Here is a 20,176-nt window from a genome sequence, read left to right as displayed (position 1 = left end):
GATAAGTAATATTTGCACCACATATCTCTGGCAACAAGTAATCTATCTATCTCCCTTTGGGATTCAATTGGGTTACCATTGTTGAACCCTTATTATCAACATCCTTGTGGTTACCATTAGTTGTAATAACCATATAAACATCGCAGCTAAAATGCTGGGACTAGTAATTTTGCAACAAGTAATCATTCCCTGTCTTTCTCAAGGCCCTTTATTTTGTGTGTACATACATCACATGAAATGCACCCATTCAAGAAGATGGCTCACCTGCAGCATCTAAAGGGATGGGCAATAATCATTGGCCTGACCAATAATACACACATTCCTTGAATTAATTTTTTTAAAAACTCAAAAAGAAATTGAACATTTAACAACCAGAAGATTAAGCCTCAAATTTTACTGTTCCAGATGATTTGCCATTAGTTCATCCGTGCCTTGATTTGCCTACAAAGTTGGTCATTGTGAAAGCACCCATACACCCTGACTGGTTTAATGTCTGTGGACTGAAGCAGAATATGAGTTAGCGTAATGAAATCACTATTACTAAATGGAGATAAAGAAAAATAAAGGGATGGAAAGCAAGACAAGATGAAGCAGGAGAGAAAAGAAAGAAACTCAACATTTAAAATTTTGCATTTTAAAAAAATAAACCGAAAGAAATGAAACTCCACGCATGTAAACACTAAAATTAAAGTAAGTTTAAAAGTAAAAAGAAATAGACAAGCCCTTACTTCCTATTGTTAAATTAGTTCCAATTTACTGTTCAAAAACAAAACTTTCACATTCCAAAATGCAGTTAAGAAGGGAACCCACAGGGGTTCATCTCTGAAAGAAACATCTCAATTTCTCTGTTTCACCACGCATTTGTCCTCACCAGGTTGCCATAGAACTTACATTTAAATAATGGTGAATATTTCTCACTCATTATTATTTTGAAAGCAACTTTTGAGATATTAACATTTGCCTTTCAAAATTCAGAGATTCAAAATGCTCTGAATAATTTGTGTGAATATTTAAATATTTTTACGTATTAATGTATCAACACAATTGTTTATAAACAATAAACTACCCCATATTTCATATTACAGAACTGGTCTACATTATAGCATGTTACAGTTAGACAGATCTGTCAAGCTCGACTTGTTTTTCCTTTGAAACACATTTTATAACAAATTATATTTGGACCATGTGGAAACTGGCAAATGAAAGTATATTTAAGATTAGCACTTCAGAAAGAATATGCCTTTCAATACATATTTGGATGAGCTTTCAAAACTTTTAGATCAGGAATGAACAATAGATAACATATCAGAAATTGAAAAGATAAAGCCAACATTAATGACTGATAACAATATCACTCATCTTGGTCAAAGCTTTTAAATTTTAAGAGTTACATGGAACAGAATCTCAACAAAAGCACTATCAATTCAATCAATTATTTTCAAGTAATACTATATGATCCATAAATTACAATCTATTTAGTGATTTTTTTTTGCAATGAAATACTCTAAGGAGTTGGACCAAAGGGTCTGTTTCCGTGCTGTACACCTCTATGGCTCTATCATGACTCCATGTCAAGTAAAAGGGAGTAATGTGGAAGAAATGGGCATTAAGTACATTTAAGCCATAAATTACTGTTGAAGACATTTTGGAAATTGAGATAATCTATAGAAAGATCAAGGAAGAGAATTCCTCAGTGCAGAAACATATCCCTGGGGATTCTACTAAGCATATTGCTATGGAATAGGGAAAGTACCTTATTAATTCAGCATTTTAAAATGCAAAGACATAATATTGGAAGACATTGCTGAGAAATGGAAGGCCAAGCAAAATAGCTAAGGAGTGCCAACTAGACAACTGTTTAATTGGCATCTCAAAACCAACTGTTGTTTTAGAAAATGAATAGATGCAAAGATTTATGTTTTATATAATTGCTGTTAATTGTTGGTAAGTTTTGAAATCTATGTTGAGGATGCAATCAGTGGCATTGGATTATAAGTATTAACTTCATAGTTTGAAGTTCAGTTGGCAGAAGTCAAAATGAAATGTGTGGTTCATTGATGCTGATACATGTCGTGTTGATTAAAGTTTCTCAACCTTGGTAATGTTCCTCAAGCATTTATATATTTCCTTGCTTAAACCATGATTGACCATGCTTTAATAATTATTTGCAGCAGCACATTGAGACGCAGTCTCAGAATTTCCTGACCTGACTGGTGGAAAATGGATTAAACAATGAAATATTGCAGCTAATCAGCTGTTTAACAAGGTCAATAATTTGTTAATTCATTTTTTTCAAATGGGCATGTGAGCTTCCAATTTAGACACCTGTACTGCATATACAGCCTTTTGTATTCTCAGAGACTGGTGGGATGACACCAGATTGCTAACTCAAGGTCATTATGCTAAATTATATGTAAGGAACTGGGATGGGGTCAGTCTCTCCAAATTGCAGGTGTAAGATACAGCCCTATGTTCCACCTTTCCATGACTCCAATATACTTTATGTAATTGAGTGCTTAAATCTGCAGAAATTCATCAGCATTTTGCTTTTACATCCAAAGTTGCTGTTTAAAAGTTCAGAATTTAGTGACCCTTTTCTCTGCCCAAAATCCCTGCTGTGTACCTGCACCAAACTGCAGTAATACAAATCTCTGAGTCCCCTAACAGGCCTCAGGCTTTCTCTAGTTTCTCTTATTCTTCATCAGTTTGATAGACTTCCCTTTCTTTTTGACAATTTGTGATAAATTTAGCCATTATTTTCTCTATATTCTCATTCAAAATTATTTACGTATACATGAAAATGGTGGATGTCTCCAAACAGATTTTCAGTTGCAATTTGACAGTAGGGGAACATTTCTGCTTAATCCTTTTTTCAGGTTTCAGCTGTCCCCCTAAACATGCCACCACTTTACTTTAAATACCAGGAGCATTAATTGGCACAAGTTTATTCAATGAATTTTGAAAACCCATCTTTGTCCATCCATTCAGCAATTTGCTTAAACAATTCAATTGAACCAAATCTAATGAAACAGGACCATCCAAATGGTATCATGAGCACTTGTAACTTTTCTCCTATTGAGTATTTCTGATTAGCCTACATCTTTTTAAATGTACAGGAAGGGTTCTTGCGATACAGCGTTAGTGTCCGTACCCCTGGACTAGCAGGCCCGGGTTCAAATCCCACCGGCTCCACAAATCTTAGCAGTACTTATACACTTAATGGTAAGGTCCTAGGGAGTGTTGCTGAACAAAGAGACCTTGGAGTGCAGATTCATAGCTCCTTGAAAGTGGAGTCGTAGGTAGATAGGATAGTGAAGAAGGCGTTTGGTATGCTTTCCTTTATTGGTCAGAGTATTGAGTACAGGAGTTGGAAGGTCATGTTGCAGCTGTACAGGACATTGGTTAGGCCACTGTTGGAATATTGTGTGCAATTCTGGTCTCCTTCCTATCAGAAAGATGTTGTGAAACTTGAAAGGGTTCAGAAAAGATTTACAAGGATGTTGCCAGGGTTGGAGGATTTGAGCTATAGGGAGAGGCTGAACAGAATGGGGCTGTTTTCCCTGGAGCGTCAGTGGCTGCGGGGTGACCTCATAGAGGTTTACAAAATTATGAGGGGCACGGATAGGATAAATAGGGGTGGGGGAGTCCAGAACTAAAAGGCATAGGTTGAGAGTGAGAGGGGAAAGATATAAAAGAGACCTAAGGGGCAACTTTTTCACGCAGAGGGTGGTACGTGTATGGAATGAGCTGCCAGAGGATGGGGTGGAGGCTGGTACAATTGCAACATTTAAGAGGCATTTGGATGGGTATATTAATAGGAAGGGTTTGGAGGGATATGGGCCGGGTGCTGGCAGGTGGGACTAGATTGGGTTGGGATATCTGGTCAGCGTGGATGGGTTGGACCGAAGGGTCTGTTTCCATGCTTTCCATCTCTATGACTCTATAACTCTATAAATTGAGATAAACCAAAATAAAATTAAAATGGCTAAAATGGTGAGAGTTTGCTTCCTTTAGATCAAACTTTAGTGTGGAGCAATTGTTTCCTCATCTTTATACCAAAAGATTTAATATTTTATTTCTTATAAAAGGGACAACTAAGGGACAACTTTTTCACGCAGAGGGTGGTACGTGTATGGAATAAGCTGCCAGAGGAAGTGGTGGAGGCTGGTACAATTGCAACATTTAAGAGGCATTTGGGTATATGAATGGGAAGGGTTCGGAGGGATATGGGCCGGGTGCTGGCAGGTTGGACTAGATTGGGCTGGGATATCTCGTCGGCATGGACGGGTTAGACTGAAGAGTTTGTTTCCATGCTTTACATCTCTATGACTCTAACAGGTTGATTTGAAATGGGCAACAGAATCTGCTTCAAAAGATTGGAAGATGCATTGGTGGTTGTCATGCCACACTTAGAGGCATGCTTCTTGCATGGCCTTCTCAGTGGAGATATATTTCTAACCTCAATGGAAATGTGTATGAAAGGAAGATTAAAAATCTTCGTCAACATCACAGATCCTTTTTTATGCTGCAGTTTTGATCTTTGTTTAAAATCTGCAATCATGCCTGCCTCAGAACAAACTACATGGGTAATGTATAAAGACCTAAAAAAAGTTAATTTCGCTGCCTTTGACCTGACACATCACATTGGTAAATGTCAGTCCATGTCATTGTACTGTTGTCAAGCTACAGCTCTCCCATCATCTTACTCATGACTGCGATGTCATCAGCTGTGTAAACATGACAAGGCATATTCTTAATTAGATTAGATTAGATTCCCTACAGTGTGGAGACAGGCCCTTCAGCCCAACAAGTCCACACCGACCCTCCGAAGAGTAACCCACCCAGACCCATTTCCCTCTGACTAATGCACCTAACACTATGGGCAATTTAGCATAGCCAATTCACCTGACCTGCACATCATTGGATTGTGGGAGGAAACCTGAGCACCCGGAGGAAACCCACGCAGACATGGGGAGAACATGCAAAATCCACACAGACAGTCACCCGAGGCTAGAATCAAACCTGGAACCCTGGTGCGGTGAGGCAACAGTGCTAACCACTGAGCCACCGTGTAAGGGTCATACTCATATACTGCTGAAGTATTTACTGGTTAACTGATAACTCAAATGGTAACCATCAGAAACAGTAACACCCAAATGGAATCTCAAATATCATGAACTGTTGGGACTCTTCTTCTATATGGATAGACCAATATGGATAGACCAAGCTTCACATCTAGCTTGGAAAAGAATTTGGCGCTGTAAAATTTAGGATCAAATTCTTCCAGCACTAATTTTTTTTTGTGGACACCTTTTAAGTGAGAGGTTAAGGTACCTTGAATCTAGCCATACATCTCTTTTTCTTTCAGATTCATGTGGTGGAGCTATACTGATCTGTGACTGATCTTCTGAATGTTAGCATTTCTCTCCAAGTCATTCAGTTCCACTCAAAGCTTTTCCTGATTGCACACACTTCACTTCTTTAAAGAAACAATCCTTGAGATGACATTCTGCATCACCTTTGAAATTGCCAACTGCATCAAAATGCTCTGGGGACAGCTGTTTGATACCACTGTTGGATTTGATTGTTTCATGTGCAGTCTGTCCACCTCAGTGGGTGATGCTTGAATCTCATGAACTGTGACTACGCAGCAATACTGCTATTTCAACCATGGATAAACCATTTTTTGTATCATTCATATATTTCCAGAACTCAAGATGGCCCTGTATATTGTCACTGAAGTGTGATTTTGCCAATGTAAGGCACTGATGATGATTTCTATGCTGTGAGAAGATTGCTCATAGGCTGTGCCATAGAGTGCTCCTTGCTCAATGTGCATAGTGGTAATATGTTGGCATTAGCTCCTATCTTGATTTTCTTCTGATCTTCTGATCACTTGATACTGTGAACCAGTTGTGTGAGGCTAACATTACAGGAAATCCACTGATTGTCACAAAAATCTACCCTCATTCAGTAGTTTATCAATGATTAATAATTTATAAATATTTTAATATTAATCAGATATACTTTTTCTTTTGTGCATACAACTTCTCAATCCTTTCCTCTGCATTGTGTACATAACGTTTTAATTTAATTCATTATAATTCTATGTGCAGTGTTATGACATGGATTCAGATAGCTAAACCAAAGCAGCCCCTTTACTTATGTATTCACAACATAGGTGACATTAAACTGTCAAAGACCCTCAAATAGTACACAATAACTTGAATAGAGGAACAGTAAAACAACATGGTAAGCCGAGGTATATACTTTAAATCCAAACCATTTGCTTTTAGTCCCCCATACTCAAAACAAACAAACAAACAAACATAGCTAAGGGATAAATAAATTAACAAAACTCACCAGACTATTAAATTGAGTTACATGATATGTTGTTTCACAGGCATAAATATGGACTCCTTGGTTGCTTTTCTGAAATGAGAACACCCACATAATGACAGCAATACATCTAACTCAGCTTTCCACTCTTTGGGCTTTTGGAAGCTGGTGTAGTAGATTTGACAGGAAGCTTTACAATCTTCATGCTGTCTCAGCAACAGCTGAAAACCATCTCCCAGAAAATATAGTCCAACAAAACAACTTCAGTCCTGATAGATTGATCGACTCTTCCCAAGTCCTCACTACCATTCGACAACTGCCATCTGTTTGAACACAGGGTCTCTTCCAGACTTACTGGAACCAATTCCCAGGTACTCGCTTCGTCAATAGCCAACTTCTGCTATCTGTTTAAATGCAATGCTCTTCCTGAGGTCACTGTGTCTGTTGGAACCCTTTTAATCAAAAATAAGCCTGTAATAACCCTCTAGGGCTGGCCTCAGAAACAATCAAAGCTTCTTTGGTCTGTCCTTTTTCTCCAACCACAAGCTATCACACAGTTCACAAGTCATTTCCAACTCACAATCCAAAATTGATAACAGGGTCAAAAATAAAAAGTAATTAAAATCATAAAATTACAAAACAAAGTGCAATGACAATAATCCAATATGTGGCTTTAGTGAGATGATTCATCAGACCATGATTCTACTCCTTTGAGTAGTAGGTTCCACAATACATGAATGGACATGCAAACATTTCTATTTCTTCAGACTGTTTTGGTTACAAAAATATGCAGGAGCAGGAGTCAATATTACAATTGACTAAAGGTTGCAACAAAGACATGAGGGAGCAGCTGGTCAGAGTTGATTGGAAGGGGAACACCGCAGGGAAGATGGTGGAGCAGGAATGGCTGGAGTTTCTAGGGGAGATTTGGGAAGCCTCGAAGAAATTCACCCAAGGAAGAAGGAACATGCTTCGAGGAGTTTGGGGCAACCATGGCTGACAAGGGAAGTCAGGGACAACATTAAAGCAAAAGAAAAATCATATAATGTAATGAAGATTAGTCAGAAGCCAGAGGATTGGAAAGCCATGAAACACCAACAGAAGATAACTAGAAAAACAATGAGGGGAGAAGATGAAATAGGAGAGTAAACTAGTAATGCTAGTTTTCTTTAGTGTCTAAATGATAAGAGAGAGGCAACAGTGGACATTGGAATCCTGGAAAATGAGACTAGCAAAGTAGCAATAGGAACAAAGAAATGGTGGAAGATCTGCAAAGGTACTTTGCATCAGTTTTCACAGTAAAAGACACCAGCAGCATACCAGAACTTCAACAGAGTCAGGAGTCAGATGTGAGTGTAGTGGCCATCACTAAGGAGAAAGTGTTGGGGCAACTGAAAGGTATAAAGATGGATAAATACACACTCCAGACGGACTATGCTCAAGAGATGTGAAGGAGATGACTGGGGAGAATGTAGAGGCATTTCAGGAAACACTGGAGTTAGGGAGGGTGCCAGAGGACAGGAAAATGGCTAATGTAACACCCTTGTCTAAGAAAGGACAGAGGCAGAAGACAGCAAGCCATAGGCCAGTTAGCGTTACCTCAGTCATTGCTCATAATGTTAGCGTCCATTATTGAGGATAAGATTATAGAGTACTTACAAGTGCATGGTAAATTAGGGGCAAGTTAATATGGCTTCATCAAGAGGAGGTCATGATTCTTCAAGGAGGTAAACAGCAAGTTAATAAAGGACAGCCAATGGACCTTATCTATTTAGATTTCCAGAAGGCTTTTGACAATATGCTGCACAAGAGACTCCTAAATAAGATAACAGTCCGTGGGGCAAGTTACTGGCATAGATACAGGATTAGTTGATTGGCAGGGCAGAAAGTGGGGAAAACTGACTCTTTCAGGATAGCAGCTAGTGACTATGAAGTTCCACAGGAATCAGTATTAGGACCAGAACTATTCATATTATAGTGACTATCTAGCAAAGGAACTGAGGGCAGGTTTGCTAAATTTGCAGATGACACAAGTTGGAGGGAAAGGTAGCGTTAAGGAAGCAGGAAGCTGCTGAAGGACTTGAACAGTCTAGGAGAGTGGACAAAGAAGTGGCAGATGGAATAAATGTGGGAAAGAGTGAGGTTATGTATTTTAGTGGGAGAATAGAGATGCACATTATTTCCAAAATGGGAAAAGGCTTCAGAAAATCTGATACGTACTACTGAGGCTGTATAAGACTCTGGTCAGATTGCAATTGAAATATTGTCAGCAGGTTTGGACTCCACATATAAGGAAGGACCTAACAGGGAGAAGGCAGGAGAATGGTGCTGAGAAACACATCAGCTCTGATCGAATGGTAGAGCAGATTTGATGAGCCAAGTGAACTAAGTCTGCTCCTTTATCTTTTGGTGTTATGGACCTTGTAGCCTGTTGAGCCTGCTTCAAATATTCAGTATGATCATGACTGATCTTGAGCTTCAACTGCACTTTCCTACCTGATCTCTATCTTCTTGATAACCTTAAACTGATTAACAATGTAACAACCACAATACTCTGGAGTACAGAATGCCAAAGATTCATAACCATTTGAGTGAAACAATTCCTATTCATTTCTGTTCTAAATGATCAGCCCCTAATGTTAAGACACTGCCTGTGGGTTATTGTTTCCACTAGTTGGGAAAATCTCTTAAAATTTATCCAATCAAGCCTTCAAAATCACCCGTTTCAATGAAATCACCTCTCTTTCTTCGCAACTCCAAAGAACATTTGCTCAATTTACTCAGCCTCTCATCATGTGGTGACTGTCTCATTCCACAGAGCAATCCAGAGAATCTTTGTTAAATTGTCTCGGAAGGAAATAAATTCCTCTTTACATATGGAGAGCAAAACTATACATAGTATTCCAGATGTGGTCTCAGCGAAGACCTGTACAATTATATTGGTACCACTCCATTCCTGTAATCCAATCCCCTGGGACAAAATGCCAACATATTTTTCTTCCTAATTGCTTGCTGTATCTGTATGCTACTTCTCTGTGTTTCTTGTATGAATATACCTAAGTGTTTCTGAACATCAACAAGTTTCACACCTTCCAAAACTTATTCTATTTCTTTATTCTTATAACTGAAATGCGCAAATTCACACTTGCCCACTTTATACTCCATCTGTCATCTTGTTGTCCATCTGGGGTCATTCCCAAAGCTCATCTTTCTGTCAAGCTTTGTACCATCAGCAAGTTTATGTCCTGCTTATGTACTGAGATTGATAAAAGCTGCAAATTTAGGAACTCCAGCGTCAACGATAAAGTTTGCTCAATGCAACTATTGTTACAGCATTTAAATTCTAAACAGATCATTTCTGATAGCTTATCTTTCAAGAATCTGGCAATTCCAGTTCTCAATGTAATCTAATAAAATAATGTCAAATGTCATTCTAATCTTGGTGCTTTTGGCTACTATACTTGCAAACCCCACTGGTATATCGATACTCTGCTGAAAACACTTCTGTCTCATTAGGAGCAAAGTCATTTTTATTCCACATAATGTATTCAGAGACATTTAATAGACATTTCAAACAAAAATGTTCCCTGCAGTTCAACTTTCCAAAAACTCCCTTCACTCTTGTGTATACAATTTATTCTGAATTTAGCAATTGTGAAAAGCATCAGCAAAAATCATGTTATATTAATTCCAGTCTTCACATGTTGTTTAGAAATAATTTGACCTTTCACATTTCATTGGCATTGCCAATTACCCCAGCTGTATGTGAAGCATTACATCCCACAGGATTTGATCAAATCAATGTATATATGCTTTCATGATCTCTAATCCCATTCCCAACTAGTAACTTATTCAACTTTGTTTTGAAGAAAGTCAATCAACATGTTGATAATAGTTTTGCTGAAAGTCCTCTACATATGTTTTTGACTCTCTGCAGGTGAAAAATATGTCTTCTTACTGCAAGCTTGTTTATTTTTTAAGTCATGTATTCTCTTCTTTTCCATTCACAATCCACAGCTATACTGTTTGTGCCTGACAGCGCTTTTAATCACTCAGATCGTTCCATCTTGCTGTACCTGACAGAGCTGCATTGCAAGTGCATCATTAGAGGGCTCATAACGATGGACTGTGTGAGAAATTTAAATATCACACTGACAAAATAGGGTAATCCCTTCTGTGTGATTAAGGAATACTTGATGGAGTTACACTTGAATGTAAAACATCCTCAGTTCCAACAATGCCTGAGATTATTTAAGAATTTGTTACGTTTATAAATGATAAATTTATATATTTTTTTAAATGGAGAGACACCTGTGGAATACTAGTTTTAGCCTCAATAGTTCCAATATTGTCCACACTGGTATCTCACTTGACATCCTCAATAACCTTGAGCTCACACAAAACTTTACTGTCCATATCCTAAGCTGAAAATGTGTTGCTGGAAAAGCGCAGCAGGTCAGGCAGCATCCAAGGAACAGGAGAATCGACGTTTCGGGCATCAGCCCTTCTTCAGCCCTGAAGAAGGGCTGATGCCCGAAACGTCGAATCTCCTGTTCCTTGGATGCTGCCTGACCTGCTGCGCTTTTCCAGCAACACATTTTCAGCTCTGATCTCCAGCATCTGCAGTCCCCACTTTCTGTCCATATCCTAACTCATACCAAGTCTCATTTAGCCAGCATTTCTGTGCCTGCTGGTCTACACTGTATCTCAGTCAAGCACACCTCATTCTTACAACCTCTATTCATATTGTTAAATTTCTCCATCGCTCCATCTCCATAACGCTCTACTGTCTTACGAGCATCTGATATTTCTACATCCTTCTAATCCTGGTCTCTTGCATATCCCTCAATTTCACTACCTCATTGTTGGTTATGACATTTTCAACTGCCTAGACCACAATCTCAAAGTTGCTCTTAATCCTCTCCACCCTCTTTAATGATATTCCTTAAAGCATAATTCATTGATCGAGCTTTTGATATTTCTCCCATACAACTCCGTACGTGGATCAGTATCACATTTGATAGCTAACATTCTAGTGAAGCATTTTGTCAAGATAATGGCATTTTATGAATACAATTGAATGTTGTCCTTGATGACTGAGTCATAGGTAGAAGCTCCAGTCTAAGTCTGAGGCCATCCTAGTTTGACTTCTCCTGTCCCTTTATGGAACGGGATGCCATCTTCAATAGCTGGTAGCCAGTTGGAGGCTGTAAGGTCTTCAGTGCCATGGACCAATGACCACTGATGAATAAACAACCAATTTGGAGCAGCAAAAACAGAGCAGGCCCAGAGGAAAGGTGGGTGGAATCAGGATGGTTATTGCAATTTGGACAGACTCTATAGTATGACTGAGAAACTATGTCATTGCTGAAGATGACCGGGGTGTTGACATGAGGGATGCCCTTGTGGACGTTAGGGTGTCTGAGTGATTTCTCCATGTGGTGGAGGATTCTCCCCCCCAGCGGTAGGATGAGATACTTAAGTGCCACTTAGTTAACTACTAAAAGGCTCCATTTAGTCTTAGAGCAGGGAGACCAGCCTCCATCTTCTGTAATGTTAAATGGGTGAAGTGGAACTGGAAGGCAATGGACATTCTGGGCCAATGGCCTTCCTGGTTTTACATCGCCCAGCATTGCCTCAGCTCACTCTTATGGGCCAGATTAAATTCAGCCCTATGTGTACATGTTCTTAAATGGCAGATTTCTACTGATACTGGTTCTGTATTAACCAGCACCTAATCCGAACTTAAATTTGGAGGGGGATTGCAGGCCCATACTGGGTATTCCATTATATTAAATTGTGGATTGGAGATGTGTAATCCTATCTGCTAGTTCTCCCATTTCAGTTTTGGCTTCTTCAGAATCCTTCAGGACCATTGGTAAAGGTGAAGATCTAGTTATTCTCATTCAGTGCTACTGCTTCTCATTTTGATGTACATTCAGAAATAAGGGAAACCAAATGGCATTATAAATTAGGTTATATTCTTCTCATTTCCACTTGCACCTAGCTCACACAAATTTTATTCACAGTGCATCTCATATTATCTTACATTAGTTTTACAATTGAAATGCTTTAAGCCTCCTGCAACATTAAAATATCCAGCCTTTTATTATCAGACTGTCAAATGCTGACTGATAATTTATTGCAACTTTCTGCAATGTGTTGTAATAAAAATGCCAACCTAAATTATTTGTTAAATGTTTTACAAGCTTGCTTTCTTGTTCTACTCTCTTTATCCAATACAAGTTAAGAATAACCAAATTTGGCCAATCCACTTACGGATTAAATGACATTGAGCCGTGAATCACACCAATTCTTTGCTGGAAAGTTCAAGACAGTTGAAATGCTTATAGACAAAGAGGAGAATATTGGCTTCTGAGAAAATAAGACAAAACATCAATGACATTGATGATGTTTGACACTATATTGAAATTAATTTCTGAAACTGAGCATGCAAAGATTCTTCAACAATATGTGATTTCTTTTCTACTAAAATTTGGGCTTAAATCTGCACTTTTTTGGTAAAGTATCAGTTTCACCATGGTTCGTTGAGAGCTTCTCTCCATATCTCTCACCACATCTTACCAAACCGGCATCATTAACAACAACCTCACCCTTACCATGCTACTTTCACCTGATTCTAACCCAACCCCAGAAGAAGTTGCCACTCACTGGCTATCCCCTGAAAGACCAGCATCACTGACACCCATACCATCTTGCAAAGGCCACTGTACAGTCGCACAAACCCATTACACTGTACACATCACAATCACAATGTCATGGTACTACAGTCACAATTAGATTCTGCTCATGGCACATAGCCAGCACGGTTAACACTCCTTCACAAATACAACCCCATTCTCTCACCATATTCACTGGTTAACAACCAGGCCGCAGTGTTTACCTGTTGTTAACTACTTCCTGTCTATTCACCATCTCTAAGTCATGACCACTCTGTTCTCAATGCCCACTCTAGGTTTGCATCTTGCTATTGCCCAGTAGGGAAAATTCACATGCAGGCAAACAATCAGATAATTCCAAAGGTTTAGATTTTTGTTTTTTCTCACAGTCAGCAAAAACAGACAGAAACAAACTGAAGAGAAGCTGCAGTATGCCACAACAATGTAAACGAAATGCTGGCACAACAACCAACAACTATTTTACTGTCCATGATAGTTTGCTGTACCCAGCTCTCATTAACTGGAACCAGGTATCAATTAGGTCCTGTTTGCCTTGTAGCACCTGAGGCAGCTGAGTTCTGTCATTCATAGGAGAACTTTCTCTTCCCTAAAAACTGCAAAATACCATGGATGCAGAGAATCCAAAATAAAACTAGAAAATACTGCAGAAACTCAACTGGCCTGGCAGCACCTGTAGAGACAGAAGCACAGTTCTCATATGGATCTTTTTTGAAAGTAAGGTCAGATTCAACTTGAAACATTAACTCTGTTCCCCTCTCCACAAATATTGCCAGACTTGTTGAGATTTTCCAGCATTTTCTGCCTTTATTCCTGCTCCCTACTGCTCCGATCCTCTTATTCAGAAGATTGCTCCCATTCCTCAGTTACTTAGCATCCAGCACATCACCTCATTGTCTGCACCAGGATGATGTGGCATACTCTATCAGGAATATACTGGCTGGTCCATCTTCAGGAGCCGTGTTGTCTACTCTACCACAGCCCCGAATGAAGGGTGATATTGTATCTGCATTGTCTTCTTAAGTACCTGAGGAACTCTCTGGCTGTCATCTTGCTCTGAACTGAGTGCTTCTTCACCAAGTATGCCTTCTGATGCTGTTCTGCTTGCTCTCATCCTAACTTTAGTATCTCCACATCACTGACTTTGAACTCCCTCAACAGCTGCCTCTCTTTCCCTTCCCCTAGTCTTGCTGCCCTTTGGCAATGAGCTCCCTTTGCCCCTACAGCCAGCCCTTGTATCTTCCTTACCAATTAACACCTTAACCTAAGACTACTTGTCCCAGAACTCTGGCCATGCCAAACAAGATGTGACTGACCAAACCACTGTTGTCTTTGCAGCTCCCCAACTGATGCTGTGCTATTCCCTGATTGCTGGTGACACCCTACAGGACTGACTGTGGCCCACTCTCCAGATTAAAGTCAGACATGTTCCCTGATTATGATCAGCCCAAACAGATGCCTCAGAGTCAATGAGGCCCTGGATTGTATGAAGATTGTGCCCATGAATGACAGTAGCGGGACTTCCTGACTAACAGCTGCACCTCCTAGAGTGGACTAAAGACAACTCCTCACCTACTTTCCTACCTGGCCCTTTAGTTGAACGTATGTGCAGTATTTGTTATGCCGTCTGCTGACATATGCTATGAGTGTTAGCTTGATGTCTTGGTGTGTTGTATAACAAGATTTCCCCCTTGCACTCCCCAATCAACACAGATCCCAAATGACAAGCAGCCTACTTGAATGTCTACCCAAAACAGCATGTCAATATGGTAGATGTAGTGAGTTGCTCCCAATGTCAAGATAGGCCCCATTGGGTTTCTCATGTGATTCTACCATATTTCCCACTGTAGTCCACGTTATTAAGATTCTATCATTAGTGTCTGTTACTGACCTTGTTAATTTAAAACACTGAATGTTTTATGAAGTGTGCATAATTGTGTAAAATATTAATACAGTTATGTTTAATAGGGCACTTCATGTTCAAAATAGTTTAAGAATGATCTCATATAATCATGTAATGTTTATTTTTTTCTATGTTACTTGTATATATGTTCACGTGTCAGCAGTTGAGAAGAAAATTTGTCCAGCATACAACATTCTTGATGGAGTAGTGAAAATGAATTCACTTCTAAAGTCTGTTAGAAATGAACTCACTTCTTCTGTAAAAATAGTAAATCTGTCGCAGCGAATGCAGGTTCACAATGAGTATTCTTACCCTAAATACAATGCAGAGTAATGCACAGTGAAATACCAAAAATGGAAAAAACACTGAAAAATGAAAGCAGTTTGATATTGCTGTCAGAATTTTAGTCTGCTGCTGTAAACGGATAAGTAAATGTTCCAAAATCAAATTTAGTTTATTGTTTAGCAAAAAAAACTAAAATATAAAACACATTATTTCATTTAACTGGAATTTGCATCGACGATAATTCCATGTAGCTTTTCCCCATATTACTTGCAAAATCACCAAATTTAATTCCCTCAGGTTGGGGTTTCTCATGGTCAGAACGGTACTGGTACAGAAAGCCATTCTTCAAGGGTAACTCAAATAGTTCCACATTTTCCATTCATTTCCAAAAGCCTCTTTCAACAGAAGTTGGGAGCATAGCCTGCCTTGACAATTAAGAAGAAATTACTAAGTTACTATCTGGGCCATGTTCTTTGACTCCATGTATAAATCTCCTTTTTGATCACACTCCTCTTACTCACCTTTTATTAACATGCCTACGGAAGACAATATTCCTGTTATGTTAGCTGCCTGTCACTTCTCTATTTATAGCTCTCATTTCTTTTATTACTTCCCTTCTGAACTTTCTTATTCAGCTCTAACTTATGACATTTGTCATGTGAGCTTTTCTTTCCTGCTTCATCTTTCTGTATCTTTTATCTTCCAAGGTTCCAGCTTTTGGTGCTCTTCTGCTCCCCCTCAAGGGAACCATCTCCTCATTAAAAGAAATCCATTGTTCAACTGCAGTTTTGCCTGTCAATCCTTGACTATAATTTAACTTGAACAGATGAGTTCTGACCCCACTGAAACTGTCCTTGCCCTCGTTAAGTATTTTTAATTCAGTTTGCTCCTAATCCTTTTCCATGACTAATTTAAACCTTATGGCATTATCTTTCATGCACTTCTGGTCTATCGGAAGGATGTTGTGAAACTTGAAAGGGTTCAGAAAAGATTTACAAGGATGTTGCCAGGGTTGGAGGATTTGAGCTATAGGGTGAGGCTGAATAGGCTGGGGTTGTTTTCCCTGGAGGCTGAGGGGCGACCCTAGAGAGATTTATAAAATCATGAGAGGTATGGATAGGGTAGACAGACAAGTATTTTTCTCCCAGGATGGGTGAGTCCAGAACTAGAGGGAACAGATTTAAGGTGAGAGGGGAAAGATTTAAAAGTGACCCAAGGGGGAACTTTTTCACGCAAAGGGTCGTGCATGTATGGAATGAGTTGCCAGTGGAAGTGGTAGAGGCTGGAACAACTACAACATTTAAAAGGCATCTGGATGGATATATGAATGGGTAGCATTTACAGGGATATGGGCCAAGCACAGGCAAATGGGACTAGATTAATTTAGGATATCTGGTCAGCATGCACACATTGGGCTGAAGGGTCTGGCACCGTGTTGTACATCTGTACGACTCTCTATGATTCTATGATTACTGTTAACTAAATGCCAACTTCATTCCTTAGAAACAGGTCCAGCAATGCCTGCCTCCTCATTGGGCTGAAAACATACTGATCAAGAACTGCTGAAACTCTTTGGCCTTTATATTGTTACTATCTCAGTGCAAAATACCCATTAACAATACAATGTTGTCTTAACACAGCTTTAATCTCCCTGAAAATTTGCCCTCTGTATCTTTTCAACTTGCTGGTGGCAACAGAATGCACCCAGAAGTATAACTATATGTCAATTAATTCTGAACTCTGACTAAACATAGTCAGTCCTTGATCCCTCTAGAAGATCTTTCTCTCTATAGCTCTGCAATATTATCCTTAATCTATAGTCACTTTTCCTTACTTCTCTTCTTTCCTGAATGCACTGTAACCAATAACCAGTCCAATCCCTTTTTTTTGGGCCACATCCCAGTTGTCACCACAATATCACATTCCTATCCTGTTATTTGCACTTTCAGGTCATCAAACTTTGTTTGCTCAAGTCTTCTTATGTCCCAAAAGGAAAGCAAAGAAATTGAAAACAGTCAAAAGATAACATGGTAGATTGTTACGGCATTTTCATAGTGATACCAAATAACAATGAAGTGGAGGAGCTGGTGTTGGACTGGGGTGGACAAAGTTAAAAATCACACAACACCAAGTTAAAGTCCAACAGGTTTATTTGGAAGCAGTAGCTTTCAGAGTGCTGATCCTTCACCAGTACCTGCTTCCAAATAAAGTTATTGGACTATAACCAGGTGTTGTGTGATTTTTAACTTTGACTAAATAACAAGATGTTTCAAAGTAGTTGTACTCAGTGTTGGTGTGATTAATAAACTTAGCAGAGGATGGCAATTCTATATATGTTTGACTATGATATGCAGGCTCACAAATGATTTAAACTATTATTAAATCAAAAGTAGCATCATCTTAAATAATTTGTTTCACTTTCGATCCTGACCATTTGCACTATGAAGATACCTTTCACTGAACTGAACATGCCCAGTCAATTATTTTCTTGAAAACATATTCTGTGCATCTCCATTCAAAAGCTACAATGCCCTGAACTTACCTATCATAATCACCATTGCAGAGGGCTCTCACTGGAATACAGAACTGCAGCCACACAGGATTCAGGGTATTTTTCACCACTTCTGTTTTATGGCAAATTGTGAAGCTAAAAAATAGAAATAAATACATTGTGAAAACAAATACATTATTAAGGATATTAAAGCATAGTAGCAGTAATTATGAAAATTTCCTACAGATTGTTTTACAAGTTGACAAAATTGTAATAATCATTTTCTTGTTTGTGTTCAACAAGCATAAAAAAGCATTTTGATATATTTTAGAAAGAACAAAATATTTTCCTATGACATCCAGTTCAAAATCATCTATTTTTATTCTGATGAAAGATCAGATATCAACTTGCGTTAAAGTTGTGACAGAGCTACATACAGTTAGTTTGGTTACTAGTGTATCCTAGATCAATAATGTAGCTCATCCCAAAAGACCGAGCTTTGAAATGCTCAAGCTTCTGATTTAGCAATGGCTGAGGTCAAAAGCATTTGTCTCTGGATATTATTATGCATTTGACAGATATCAACTTTCTTTAACCTTGGGCAGCTTGGAGAGAGTGTAGTGGTGGAAACCAATGATGAATAATTAGTTTTTTTAAACTAAACAGATTAAAGAAGTACTTTTGGCATAATAAGCTTAACCTTTGGAAAAAAAGTTAATGTTCAAAATAAATTTTTATATCAAGAATTGTAGTCAACATTTGTAATGAATAATATCTGTATATTTCTTTTTTTTTATTAATTGAATCTCTGACTTTTAAGCCAGTATTCAGTTATTCTAAGGGCATTGTAAAGTTTTTTCAGTGCAGTACTGAGGGGAACTGCATTTATCGTTGCGTCATCGATTAAAAAAAATTCTATTTGCCAGTTTGTATGGTTCAAGTGGGCATTTAAAAACACAGCACTGATTAAAAAAAATTATTCTTCCTGGGTTACGTTTAATATTCCAAGACAACATCAGTTTTTGAGCTGAGAGAAAGATAACCAATGGTGCATGCATGATATTGCTGTACATTTCAAGATAGACAGGTTTCATATTTCCATACTGCAACTTCAAGAAGTCAATATTTTCTGAACCTAATCTGGTAGGTTTCCAAAGATGGTCAATTTTAATACTAATGTACCAATTAAACAGTAGCTAATAGATTATTTATCTCACATTAACAGTCATGAAAGAATAGAAGCAGATTCCGTGGTAAAGCTGGGAAGGGATTTGGATATATACTCGAAAAAGAAATGTTTTCATAGCTACAAGGAAAGTGCAGACGAATGGAACAAATAGCTTTTTTATTGGCAGACTGATTCTCGCAAAATGTCTTCCAGACCATAAACTTTTGAGAGAATTGACTTATAAAAATATAATGGTGTCAAAATAGACACATTAATGCTACAGTCTTGCATGTGAACTACAAATGGTTCCAAAGAACTACAAGGATTTTAATGGGAAATATCGATGTTGTATGGTCCCGGTTGAAGTTTTCCAATTTTGGTCTACAGACGGTGATGATGACGTGACTTTAAGAAATTATTTTATCCTATTTTGTTTTTGACCAGGTTGTAAGGCAGAGGTGCTGAGCTGGCTAGTTAAGACCACTTGAGTAAATTGCGTGGTAAGCCTTGGGTTTTTTGTTTTAAACAGCCTGAATGGGTATGACTAGCTCTCACAGATCAGGATTTCTGGGTTTTTGATTTAGATTTAAGTGGAAGCTATTGGGATCTTAACTGAGTTAGAAATTTCAGTGAATGTCTCCTGGGTGATACTCTCTCTGAATTTTCTCGATGTCTTTTTCCTCCTGGATGTGAGAATCTGTGTCTGAATTTTCCTTTTTGCCAAGGGGGATGTTTTAGGATGTTATTATATTGGAGCAGTTAATTAGTAATAGTTACTGCATCTATTATTCTGTTAAGGTTTCCAATAGAGTTGTCATTCTAAATTTCTCTTTCTTTGATTGTATTTTAATGACAGTGTTTAAATAAATTATGTTTTCCTTAATATTAAGTAGTTTGACCAGTCGCTTTGCTTCTAGGCTACCTTTTTAAAGTATTTTGAGTGAGTCTGTTCTGGTTAGGTCCTGCCCATAACAAGACTAAATGTCATTTCCAACCTCTTGGATCAAACATCAATGGTTATTTTGGTAGATATTGTCTTATTTCATAGATTTATGCAGAGCAAATTGTTTACATTTGTAGATTTACTGCCAAATCATTGTTTCAAATATCACAGAGAAACTAGTCAGAAGAAAGTGTTCAGGAGAGCAGGGAACAGTTCTGCATCATCAGAAGTCATGTCAGCTGAGGTGGTCTACCTGCCATTCCAGTTTGGAGAAAAGGTCCCATGGCATAATTTGAAGTGGAGCAGGTGAGTTAGTCCACTAACCTGGGCTGTAATTGACCTTCAACTA

General features: G+C 38.4%; 1 protein-coding gene across 5 annotated transcripts in view; it reads right to left on the bottom strand.

Annotated features, from left to right (window-relative positions):
* Positions 1-20,176, bottom strand: part of LOC140467305 (copine-8-like) — a 594,693-nt gene that overhangs the window by 231,978 nt on the left and 342,539 nt on the right. For all 5 annotated transcript variants that reach the window (XM_072563573.1, XM_072563576.1, XM_072563574.1 and 2 more), the window contains one exon: positions 17,768-17,872. In XM_072563573.1, coding sequence (XP_072419674.1) covers positions 17,768-17,872 — 105 coding nt within the window. The remainder of the gene's footprint in view (positions 1-17,767; positions 17,873-20,176) is intronic.

Source organism: Chiloscyllium punctatum, chromosome 45, assembly GCF_047496795.1.
Source record: "Chiloscyllium punctatum isolate Juve2018m chromosome 45, sChiPun1.3, whole genome shotgun sequence".
In the NCBI taxonomy this organism is placed as follows: domain Eukaryota; kingdom Metazoa; phylum Chordata; class Chondrichthyes; order Orectolobiformes; family Hemiscylliidae; genus Chiloscyllium; species Chiloscyllium punctatum.
The sequence above is the reverse complement of the archived record's forward strand: the minus strand, read 5'-3'. Positions and strand labels throughout refer to the sequence as shown.